General features: G+C 36.7%; 2 protein-coding genes across 3 annotated transcripts in view; one reads left to right on the top strand and one right to left on the bottom strand.

The window, feature by feature from the left end:
- The window catches only part of Mrtf (Myocardin-related transcription factor), a 161,742-nt gene that overhangs the window by 145,366 nt on the left and 3,741 nt on the right, over positions 1-12,635 (bottom strand). Inside the window, exon 1 of one of the 2 annotated variants that reach the window (XM_089633449.1) lies at positions 2,140-2,476. The exons of the other annotated variant lie outside the window; for it this stretch is intronic. Within the exon in view, the coding sequence (XP_089489575.1) occupies positions 2,140-2,197 (58 nt within the window). The 5' untranslated portion in view covers positions 2,198-2,476. Of the gene's footprint in view, positions 1-2,139; positions 2,477-12,635 lie in introns of those variants that run through there. 2 annotated transcript variants of the gene reach the window in all.
- Positions 8,325-12,635, top strand: part of LOC149422688 (uncharacterized) — a 65,791-nt gene continuing 61,480 nt past the window's right edge. Inside the window, exons 1-2 of the mRNA XM_089633989.1 lie at positions 8,325-8,700; positions 9,479-9,760. Of these exons, the coding sequence (XP_089490115.1) occupies positions 8,325-8,700; positions 9,479-9,760 (658 nt within the window). The remainder of the gene's footprint in view (positions 8,701-9,478; positions 9,761-12,635) is intronic.

Raw genomic sequence — 12,635 nt, 5'->3', positions numbered from 1 at the left:
TAATCATTACATTTTAAACTATGCATACATTCATAACATCATTCAAAGCTACTTAGCTTTTTTAAGCTTTTGTATAATATACGTTATTGTTAGCCTATACATAAACTCGATAATTCTCATGAAAAATTTATATTTTAATTTTCATATCTTCACGCCGCGATACAAATAACGATGCGCCATCTTGATAGACAACAAACGTAACAACAGATGTTAAAGTGTCTAACCAAAAATTACGCAACGAATTAAATAAAAATTTATAGAAAGTTCCGACACAAATGTTAAGGACAAAAAATACTGAATACTTAATATAATCCGCCTATCATTAATATCTATCAAAAATGGCGTAACGGCCACATTAATCACAAATAGTTAATTCCCGTTGAATAATGAATTCGTACCGCTGATAGCTTCGTCGGAATCCCTCCCTCTTTCTCATAAACGAGGAGTATAACAGAAAGAGACGTTGCGACAGAACTATCGGTGGAAGGACCATATTACACTGGTTATTGGCGGCACTATGATCTATTATAACAGTTACTTTCGAGCCTAACATCTTAACCTAAAACAACTCTCCCAATATGGAAGCAAATCTGGCCTTCGGATTGAATCAGCGGGTCGATTATTTCGTAAAACGAAAGCAGCTCATAAAAAAAAAACATAAACAAGTATTACTCGAGCAATTTTACTCGACAGACCATAATAGAAGATGTTGACAATTGCTTAGTTTTTTAATAATATATACAAATGTGGATTGTTAACAAGCCAATATTATATTAATCAACAATTTCGGCTAAACTCTAGTCTAAAATAATAGAAAAAAATGTTATTTAAGTTCCACCACAACATCTAAGCAAGTATGTCTTTAGATTGACATCTTTATTACCATCTGTTAAAATTTAAATTTAAAAATGTAACTATGTTGATTTTATTAAATGCAAACCATTTTTTATCTCTTGCAAAACTCACAAAATGTTGGTCAAGGAATATGACAATAAAATCAGTTTAAATAGTAATCAAGCATTGAATTAGATGAATTTAGTTTATGACATAATTTGTTAAATAAGCAATAAAAATAATTGCCAAGGGTTGCAACTAGAAAAAAATTTCAACTACAAATAATAATTAACTAGTTACTAGTTAGTTATAAAGCAAATAATCTGTTTATCGCAAGCAGCAAAAACTATTGAACGATGAGTTTCGTCTTCATTATAATTATACTGCTTTTTTGCCTATAATATGTAGGTCAAAATTACTGTTTTCAGTTCGCAAAATCATCTCCATCAAGGACCTTTGAAATATCGATTCAACTGTCAAAAAAAATACATCATATTCTCAATCTAAATCTCGTGCGAAGCCGGGTAGTAAAGCCATTATATTATTATTTATTATAAACTGAAATTTTAACAGAATTAAGTAAAAACAGGTATGTACGTTAGGTGACTGTATTTATGGAAATTGCTTCGATCGTTCGCATTCAGCAAATATTATTCGTTCTTAGGTTAAAATAACAAATTGGAATAATTTTATGGGCACCGAATGCGAACTGAGCAATTAGAGCGTGATAGGATTAATACATCGCTGGTACTCGGTTCCCAGTTCACGTCCATTTCATACTTCCATGTCTTTTGGACGAGAGGAATCTTATTGGAAATACTGAAAGATTCCTGTTTTCAAACAGTTTTTACAAATAACATCAAGAATAGACCATCTCCACGACTTGCAAATGAGAATTCTTTGTAACATTACACAATTTCATCAGTTTATGGCTCACAGGAGAAGTACATATTGGCAATTGAGAATTCAATAGTGCGCGCCAATAAAATATTATAATGTGAATTTAAAATAATTGGTGTTTAAAATTATTCAAGTTTGCAGATGCTATGTATGTTATATTTATACAAACCATTTGAATTTGGGAAATATATCTTAAGTGAAATAAGCGGGTGCTACAACAGCAAGGTTAGTGATAGAATACCTACATTCAATACCTACAGTTCCTAAGGCATGTCACCATGGGTTTGTTTGTTAATAATGCACACGGAATACACTCAACACACAGTACGCTGTTGTTAGTCCATTGAACACAAACAACATGAGAGCACAACAACACTGCGGGTCGGGGTGGGTCTTAGTACAGACCGTGGCAATGCTTGCAACGCTTGGACTCGGGCTCTCCACAGCGTTCGCGGACTGGCATGGCTCTAGGCCTGGCCAGGCCGCCCTGCGCTCACACCTGCCGCATGGGGGCCGGAGTCCCTGCTGCACCTGTCGCTGCTAGCGTCGCCACACTACTGCTGCTAGGGCCCCCGGACAGCGGACAGCGGAACACTCCCATCGATAACCAACATACATTCAGTCTACATAATCACACCGCGGCACAGGGCACGGGAACGAGACAGGCGTGCTCTTGCTTGCGAGCGGGTACTAGAGCGGGGTATACGGCCGCGTGCGGTCACTGAGCGGCTTCAGAGAGATACGGTTCTGTCGTCGGCGATGTGGCCGCTACTGGCGGGATCCGGGCGGCGCCCTCCCCGCCCCGGCCCGGGCTATTCCTGGCCGCCTGACTCACGGCCCGAGCCCCCGTCCGCCCTGCCGCTCTGCCGCCCAGCCGCCCGACCGCCCGACCGCCCTGCCGGCAGCGCTCCGCTGGGCGGCAAGCGACCCCGCCACTGCCTCCGACACGGTGCTCCTCATTCTCATCGCCATCCTGCACGTTATGTGTAGGATAGCTAAAGTGTAAGTCAAGAAAAACCAAGTCCGCACTTGAATGAAAGAGTCAATCGACCAATCGTCCCATCGGACCAAATATAGAAAACCTTAAAACTCTATCAACACCAAGAAAAACGCGGAAATCTAGAACCAGCGAGCGACAAACAACGAGGAAAGCGTAAAACGGACAGTTATTAGTTATTAACACAATCATTTCAACAAACAGAATATAAACAAATATTAACGACAATGTCCAAAGTTTAAACGAAAATGTAGCAAATTTAAGCATCTCTAAATGACTTTGTAGCCAAGTTATGCACGCACGTTTCCTGGTCGTTACAGCTGAGCAAATCCTTTCTCTGTGCCAGCTTTGCTAATACAGAGGTTCAAGAAACATTGCGATATTCTGAATGAACATACGCACATGTTGCAACACGTAATAGAGAGTAAGGTGTGTAAGTAAGCAGATTTTGGACATCTCAGGCCACATGGTGCACAGCTTATTCAACAAACTGCCTATTGCTACCTTTCTCAACAATATTTTTTCATTTTTTCTGAGAATATTGAGGACGAAATCAAGACGTGCTAACACCCTTAAAACTTTTTCGAATATTAACACACTTCCTATGAGAAGGGTAGTTCTACCTTTTGGGCCGGTCCTACTTGAATGGCAGAGAAGGCATTGCGATAATTTTATTTTATTTTTATTATTTTGTTTATTGCAGAAACAAACAGTACATAATTACATAGATGACAATAGTTACAAAGTTATAAAAGTTAGAATAATAATTGGTACCAATGACATGTCGCTGACATATATACATAGGAGGTATATTATACATTTACGGTTAACTTAAGTTAATTAGTGTGCTGGGGAAGGAGAGAGGTGTGTGTGAGTGTTTGTGTGTGTGTACGTGTGCGTGTGTGTCTGTGTGTGGTTGTATGTGTTATGTTGGCGAATTTAGATTATAATTTATTAATTAATTATTTATTAATTTTATATTATTTATTATTAATTATTATTATTATTATTAATTTTATATTATTTATTAATTTTAATTTATATTAATCTATTCGTAAGAGTCTCGACTATATGTAGGTACGATATATTATGTACGGTATATCTATTTCAAAATGTGTACCAAGTCTTCCACATCTTCAAATTATTGTCTTTTGCGTGGAAGAATATTTTATCAAGAGGAAACTATATTTAAATCCGTAGAATGAGTAATAAATATATCCTTATACTTATCGCAACAAAGAATCGAAAGTTTTTTGTAATGCTTTGTGCGAATCACGATAAACGTGATTTTTTACAAATAAAAACTACTAAGTGGCCCGACACTGACTGTGTTATTTTAAGATATAGCTGTGTAAAACTACATCCATTATCTTGATTGGGACCCTTGTTTTCGCCCGCATGAAGTACGTGTGTTGAGTAACTTAAAAATTATAATTTACGTGGCAAAATGATAATTGCTGCGAGTTAAAAAATTTAAATGTATTAAATTTACAGGATTTGCAGATATCGGAAAAACTACCAATGGACAAAAAAAGAAATGGATGCATGGGTGGTTAGAATGTGTAACATGCGAATAGAAATGAGTAGCAGGCAAATATTAGACGGATAAGTCAGTGGTAGAAGAACTCGGGGATGCCCAAGAAAGACACCGAGTGAATCAAGCACTTGATTCCGATCGAAATAAGAATCTAAATAACAGAAGATCGACGTACATATATATAGTGATGTAGACCCGGGAATATTCCCCGGGGAATATTCCCGGGAACAGGAATATTCCCCGACCTGAAATATTCCCGAAAACGGGGAATTTATTTTATTTTTAATAAAATGGTTTCTACACTTCTCTTGGATGCTTTATTGAGTGTTAGCATGTAAAGTAAGCCTGCAAACATTTGCAGTAAACGAAGCTGCCTCATCTTTACCTCGTGATATGAAGAACAGCCTGTTGGACGATGATGTTTACTGGACAAGAGTGACATCATTAGCCGATGTTCTGCGACCGATTGTTTCCTGGATTACACAGCTAGAGGGAGACGATCCACTAACACACAAAGCATTGTATGCTTTTGAGGATATTGAGAGTAGTCTAAGTAAAACTCTTCCAGCGTCTCTACTGTCACATGCCGAAGAGACGCAAGTACTGGAAAAGGCGGCGCAGCGCAAAGAATTTGCTATTGCTCCAATACATCTGGCTGCTGCCTTACTAGATCCAGGTTCCCAAGGACATCTGCTAAGCCACGTACAACAACTTGAAGCACTTGAATTCATTGACCAAGTAGCAAGTCATATGGAGACTGTTGATAGTGCAAATGTTCTTGTTGATTTAGACAATTATAGGGCTAAAGAAGAATCGTGGAGCAAGGCATTCCTATGAAAGTGTGTCGATAAAATCACGCCAGTGACCTGGTGAAAGGGGATGTGCGGATGTTCTGATTTGTCACAGGTTGCCATAAGAATATTGACTGCTCCCATTCCTTCAGCAGCCACTGAGAGATCTTTTAGCACGTTTAGTCGCATTCATACAACACGGAGGAATCGTCTAACAACTCAAGGAGCAGGGAAAATAACATTTGTGGCACACAATTGGAAACTTCTTTCCTCTGAAAGAGGCTCTCAAGTTGCTCCCACGAAAACCCTTTCTTCCACGGATGAGCAGATTGCTTCGCATCATAACGTTTCAAACCTATCTTGTACTCGCAAACGCAAACATCCAATTGACTGTGCTGAGGAAGAAGAAAACGTAGATAATCCTGAGTTGGCAACAACTTCGTCCGGGTCAGATGAAGAAGAAAAAGAAGAAGAATATGAAGGTGAAAGTGGAAGCGAAGTTGATAGTGTCAGTGTCCAATCGGTATCATCAGATGAACAGTAACGATCTGTGTAGTTGTGTCATTTTTACAGTTTTACGATTGATTATTTATATGTACCGTTTACTAGCATAGAGTGTATATAAGCTACTAATACTGTACAGTAGGTATACAATTATATAGAGATACTACTCACTTTAAAATAATTTTGATCGGTGTTTTTTTGTTATTTTTCTCTTGGATCCTATTCCTATATATATATGGGAATCATAGACATATGAATATTAGTAGACCTGCCCTAAGTGATTAAAAGCGTATTATCCCCACTCCCCATACCGGTTCCATTGGAGCCGGCTGTGCTCGCGTATGGCCTCAAGTGAAATTTGAAAACGTGACGTCATCATTCTTGTGCGAACTATGGTCGAGGCATCATCGGTTCATTTTACGAAATAACACGGCAAAATGTTGACTTGTACTATGAAAACTTGTAAAAATAGATGTGAAAAAGAGAATAAACCCAATTGTCGTATTACATTCCATATATAAGCATTATTTTACTTTATTTTAAGCATATTCACATCGTATAATATGAATCAGTTGTTACTATCACATCGAGAAACGTCTGGACGCGAAACACAAAGCTGGTTGGTTGCTGGGAAGTAAATTATGAACATTTATAAAAGTGTCTTAACTAAATACTTAAACGAAATATTGAACTCTGAAAATAGAACCGAATTTTTTTGCCGAATTTGGACGCAAATTTGTTCATAACGTGGCGAGTAATTTGCGCTCCCATGTAAAAATGTCTATTCATTCAAAAGCAGATTTTACTTTTAAGAAGTAAATGGTGATATTATAATGCGAGATGCCTATTTACTGTCAGATTGATTTATTGACGAATCACAGTCAGCTTCACTCCCTTCGTTCTTCAACAGTTGATTTTACCCCTCGCCATTATCTTCTCGTCTATTAATTCCTATGTCTGTGATGGGAATAGTTTTTATGGATCTATCCTGCTCTATATGTACCATATGTGTGTATATTTTATTTTTTATTTAATAAATATTATTCTTTTTGAGGTATTATGTTGTTAAAATCAAAATTCCCAAAATTTCCCGTTCAGGGGAATATTCCCCAGAAATAAATTCCTGGGAATTTATACATCACTACGTACATATCATACATATGTTCGTCCTCTGACGTTTTCTTTGGTCAGTGTGTACATCGGACAAAGTAGGTAAATATGAAAGAGGATTAAAAAGGAATGAATGTCAATATTTTAAGTAGATACCAGTATGAAACCACCATTCAAAACATGTTAATATTAATAATTTGCCAAAGGCGAGCTAAGCCCTGCCATGGAGCAAAAAACGCAAAAAATGGTTTATTTATTTGATATTATAGAAACAAACAGCATTGATGAAAAAAATTACAGGAATTAGATATTTCATGTTGGGTACCTATGATATGTTTCCTTGTAATGTCTGGTGAATGGTATGTATATTCCTTAATTACTAGGCGTATGTATATATAGGTGTGTGTGTGTATAGGTATGTGTGCACATTGAACAGTTTATATTATTGACATGATGCCCCGTTTGAAATTGGGCAGTGAATCCGAAAAAATGTTTCGAGTTTTGACAAATATTATTTAGGGTATGAAGAGCTCGGTTAATTGGCTAATTATATGCTGCATTTGTTTTGTAATTAAGCGTGTGGAATAGCACTGTAATACAATATATACTGTATACAAAATATTTTTGAAATAAAGGGAAGCCAGAAACAAAAAGGGAATAAATAAAGTGGATTGGTGTTTCGATATCCAGATTCTCTGTACGAATTTGGTATGCCGGAAGTTGTCGAAACGTGACAATAGTGATAAAGGCGGAGAGTCATTGATAGTTTTATCGAGATGGACAGAACACGTTGCATAATAATTAATAACGCACTTAATGTTGTTTATAAACATAGTCTGTTGTAGAAAGAGCGAAATAAAAACGAATAGAGAGAAACTAAAAAATAGACGAAATAAAAACAAATAGAAAAAATATATATTTGACAAGTCAAAATATTTCACCAACAAATGTAGATATAATATGTCTAGACGCCATCTAGTGGGAAATTTAGCACTAACAAGGCCTGTCCTACAAAATAAAGTTGGTTGTTTTCAGGTGAAAAAATATAGTTAGCAGTAATTGTTGATTGAAGTACTAGTACATATTGAATTATTTGGCGTGTTGGAAATAAGCCGACGTAGCTCAGTGGTCCAGAGTACCTGACAAGACATAAGAAGGTGCTGGTTCAATACCCGTCGGCGGCATTTATTTTTACTCGGGAGATATTTTCAATTTGTATGGATATTTCAGGCGACTAATTATTGCTTATAATAATTTAATAGCGAGAGATAATAAAATGTACTTTATAACGCAGTTGAAATTATACATCTATACCAGGTTCTGATTTTTTTGTTTGTTTAGAGCAGTGGTTCTTAACCTGGGTTCGATCGAACCCCAGGGGTTCGGTGAGTCAGTCTCGGGGGTTCGGTGGAGGTCAAGACCCCCGACTTATATGATTCGTGGTGACACGCCCCGCTTGTCCATCATTGGCTGCAGGTGATCACGCATTGCGATTATTGGTGCTAAATTCTATGGTCACGATATAACCGCCATCTTGACAATTCATTTTTGACAGTACCGGTTATCTTACAGATTAGTGGTGTGTTCTGTGTATCTTACGTCGTATGATAACTTTCTTAATATTTTAATATGTAATCCCTTCGCACTAACTATGGCGAGCAAAAAAAGAAAGTGGTCGGATGAATATGTGCAATATGGATTCACATGTATAACGGAACGTGATGGGAGTCAGCACCCTTGCTGCATGATTTGCAATGCCAAGTTGAGTAATTCTAGTTTAGCACCGGCAAAACTAAGAGAAAACTTCCTTAAGCTGCATGGATATGGAAAATACAAGAATACAACGCTCGCTGAATTCAAGGTGAAGAGAGCCAGATTTGATGAAAATGCTACTCTGTCTGTACTCGGCTTTGCACCCGTCAACAAACCGATCCTCACAGCATCATACGAAGTTGCTTACCTGATCGCAAAGCAGGGCAAACCACACACCATTGGTGAAACACTCATAAAACCAGCTGTTGAAGATGGTGAATATCATGCTTGGAAAAGCGGCTGAAGATAAGTTATCCCCAATTCCTCTTTCAAATGACACCATCAGCGACAGAATAGAGAACATGAGTAAAGACATCTTGGCTCAAGTAGTTGCAGATCTAATTTCAAGCCCGGTAAAATTCAGCCTTCAACTTGACGAGACCACAGAAGTTTCCAACCTAAGCCAGCTTGCAGTATTCGTGCGCTATGTGAAACACGACGAGATAAAGGAAGAATTTTTATTTTGTAAGCCTCTTACAACAACAACTAAGGCAGCCGATGTGAAGAAACTTGTGGATGACTTCTTTAAAGACAACAATCTTTCGTGGGATATGGTTTCTGCAGTTTGTTCGGACGGAGCTCCAGCCATGTTGGGAAGAAAGTTTGGTTTTGGTGCGTTAGTGAAAGCCGATGCACCACACATCATTGTTACGCATTGTATTCTACACAGGCATGCGTTGGCAACAAAAACCTTGCCTCCCAAACTGGGAGAAGTATTAAAAATTGTAGTGGAATGCGTGAACTATGTGCGAAATAGTGCTCTGAGGCACCGCATCTTCAAAGAGCTTTGTAATGAAATGGGATCAGAATTCGAGGTACTTCTGTACCATTCTAACGTTCGGTGGTTGTCCCTGGGACAGGTGCTGAATCGTGTTTTTGCCTTGCGTGTAGAATTAGCCCAGTTTTTGCAAGAGCACCAACATTGTCATGCAGATTGCTTCAAAAATTCTGAGTTCATTCTCATTTTAGCGTACATGTCTGATATCTTTGCAGCTCTCAATCATCTCAATAAACAGATGCAGGGCGGTGGGGTCAACATCATCGAAGCGGAAGAATGCCTGAAGGCTTTTCAAAATAAGTTACCGTTATGGAAACGACGAACAGAGAACGATAACTTTGCAAACGTTCCCCTGTTTGACGACTTTGTAAATAAGAACGAAGATGTACCTGAAATACCCACGGAACAGAAGCAATCAATTGCCACGCACTTAGATGAGCTTGCAAACTCTCTCGATGGATACTTCCAGACTTACAAGAGAGTCATATCCAGCATGGGTGAGACAGCCGTTCACGTTTAGTGTTGAGACAGCAGTCAACATCAATGATGAATACCTTGATGAAATCATTGAAATTCAGCAGAGCCAGGTTCAACAGCAACTCTTCAGAACAACATCGCTCTCAACGTTTTGGTGTCAACAAATAAAAACATACCCTGTTATTGCTAAGAAAGCTCTGGAGATTTTTATACCGTTTGTTACGACATATCTTTGCGAGCAATCCTTTTCGAAAATGCTGGATATAAAAACGAAGAAGAGGAATAGACTTTGTTGTGAAAGTGACATGAGAGTGGCACTTGCCAAGGTAAAGCCGCGAATTTCTGAATTGGTTTCTGAAAGGCAACAGCAGAAGTCACACTGATTTGAAGTAAATATTAATTAATATGTTTCATGTTTTGATTAAACCATTAAAATTTAATGTTTTATTTTTTTTTCATTTTGTACACCCATATATAAATATGCCATGTTTTGAATTTGTAAAAATCTAATTATATTTTTCAAATTAGGAGGGGTTCGGTGAATGGGCATATGTAACTGGTGGGGTTCGGTACCTCCAAAAAGGTTAAGAACCACTGGTTTAGAGTATCGGAAAACGAAAAAGTATGTCGAAAAGTCTCGTTTACTAGAATTATATTTACGAAAGTGAAATACTTCTACCGAATGAATAAATTTACCCCTCAATTCTCCGATAATCTCTTTGGGTGTTGCAAATGCAAATCCTTTATTACATTCAATCAGATGCGAAGTGCGAAGCCCATAGATGTTTTACAGAAAATAAATAAGAATAACAAATTATAAAACGTAAGATATATCTAGGTATATAAAATTACACGAAGTAGACTCCTCGGATGCGTGACATCTCTTGACAAAAACTTAAACCTTTCATGAAATTTAAACACACGGGTCGTATTAGCTTAGAATTATCCTCCAAGCTAATTTGTTCGCTTTTGGGAACAGCTCATACAGGAAATCATTCTGTCTCCCTTACTGTCATGGTGAGAAATATGATCTAAATTATGTTAGAAAGAGAAAACACCACGCTTATATCATATCTAAAAGTTAGCCACAGAAGAATTAAGAATACACATAAATGAGACCAAAGTTTCTGACTGCAATTAGAGAAAAATTAATTAAACTTTGTGAAGTTTTTGTTAATTATTTTTACATGAAACTACAAAAAATTGAGGAAGGAGACAGTAAGATCATACATTTGTCTAATAAATTGTGTGTGTTTTATTATCAGTAATTTAAGTTACAAAAAGCATTATGTGAGCCATTTTTAGAACTTTTAAAGTACGCATTCATAAAATTAATATTTCAAAGATTGTATGTTTATTTGGTTCCATTATAACTCAACACAGTGACAATTCAACACACTTTTAAAAAGTGATATAAAGTCATCAGAAACGATGAAAAAAAATATTTTTTAACTTAACCTAACCTACTTAACCCAGTTAATAAAGTTTTTGTTTCATCACTTTCCATGACTTTATATAATTTTTTTAAGATGTGATGAATTTATAATAATAAATTTTGAAACTGTATTTCCCCACCTTTTAAAAACAGTTTTTAGTTTAGGTTGAGGAAATAAAACTGAATTAAATACCTCTATGAAAAGCTTATTTTAGATATGGGCGAATTCCGAATTATTGGAGGACAAAAATAAATAAATAATGAAGGAAGGAAAGGGAGAGAAGCTGTGTGTTTTGGATTTTCTGCGATTACAACCCAAAACGTGTAGTCAAAAAAGTAAAGTTCACTCGAAGTTCGTCACATACTGCGTAGGTAGGTACTTCATTGATTTATCAACTTTGAGCAAAATGGTGGAGATATAAATGAAAATATGCTAGATTCTCGTGCTAAAAAAACGAGAGCTGAAAAAGTAGGTGTAAGAAGAAAAAAATCGCTCTTAGGCTTTTCCGCGTTCCCTGTTTATCGTGCTATTTTTTTATAAACAGAAATAATGCTTAAACAATTGCTCTATCACTCGCTCTCTCTAGCTAAGACAATATCAGAAAATATGCCAAAGACGTGGAATTAGTTTGCCTGCCAACTAATAATAATGATGGCCACCGGACGAGAGAAATGTCGCTTAACGAATGAGCCTGAAGAAAATAATTTCGCTCATGTCATATGTCATTTTTATTAATGTGAAACCGCACAAGAGTCCCAACTGCTCCCAACCGTCTGGAGACGGTGAAACTATGGCATCCTCATGGATGTCGAAAAGTGGGTTAATTTCCGCTTCCAAGATTTGCATATATTCATTCCCGAAAACAAAAGTGAAATTTAAATAGATGTGTTTAAAAGGCTAGGAAGTCCCTAGTTAAGTTTAAATGCATATATTGAGAAAAATAACAAATTTAAAAAAAATTGTGAGATATTTTCTTGTCACACTGTATTAAGATCTAGCAGACAAGATAATATCCATGTAAATTATTAGGTTATTCCGTTTATTTCCACAGAATATGCATGCGAAAAAAATATATGATCTTGGCAACTTCATTGGATGTTTTCAGCGGGCATTCAGAGTCATACGATTTTTTTTACGTTCGTATCGCTTCCGAAATAGAAAAAGAAACGAACTGAATCGAAGGAAAATGTCGAATAAAAAACATACATAGAAACAAAGATATTAGTGTTGCTATGTTCATCTCCAGATAGGGAACTTTTGCAAAATCGGATCTGATAATGAACGATGTTTGACAAACGTCTGAATGAGAATAATCACAATACAATTCGACTACCATAATACTGACATGTGTCTAGTGTGTTAGTCGAAAAGCATGTAAAAAAACTGTATACAAATATATTTTACGAATAAAGGAACGAAAAAAATATATACTTAAATAAAAAAAAATAAAAAAAAGGAA

This window comes from Hesperophylax consimilis, chromosome 7 (genome assembly GCF_061612785.1).
Source record: "Hesperophylax consimilis isolate HC1 chromosome 7, BYU_Hcon_1.0, whole genome shotgun sequence".
In the NCBI taxonomy this organism is placed as follows: domain Eukaryota; kingdom Metazoa; phylum Arthropoda; class Insecta; order Trichoptera; family Limnephilidae; genus Hesperophylax; species Hesperophylax consimilis.
The sequence above is the reverse complement of the archived record's forward strand: the minus strand, read 5'-3'. Positions and strand labels throughout refer to the sequence as shown.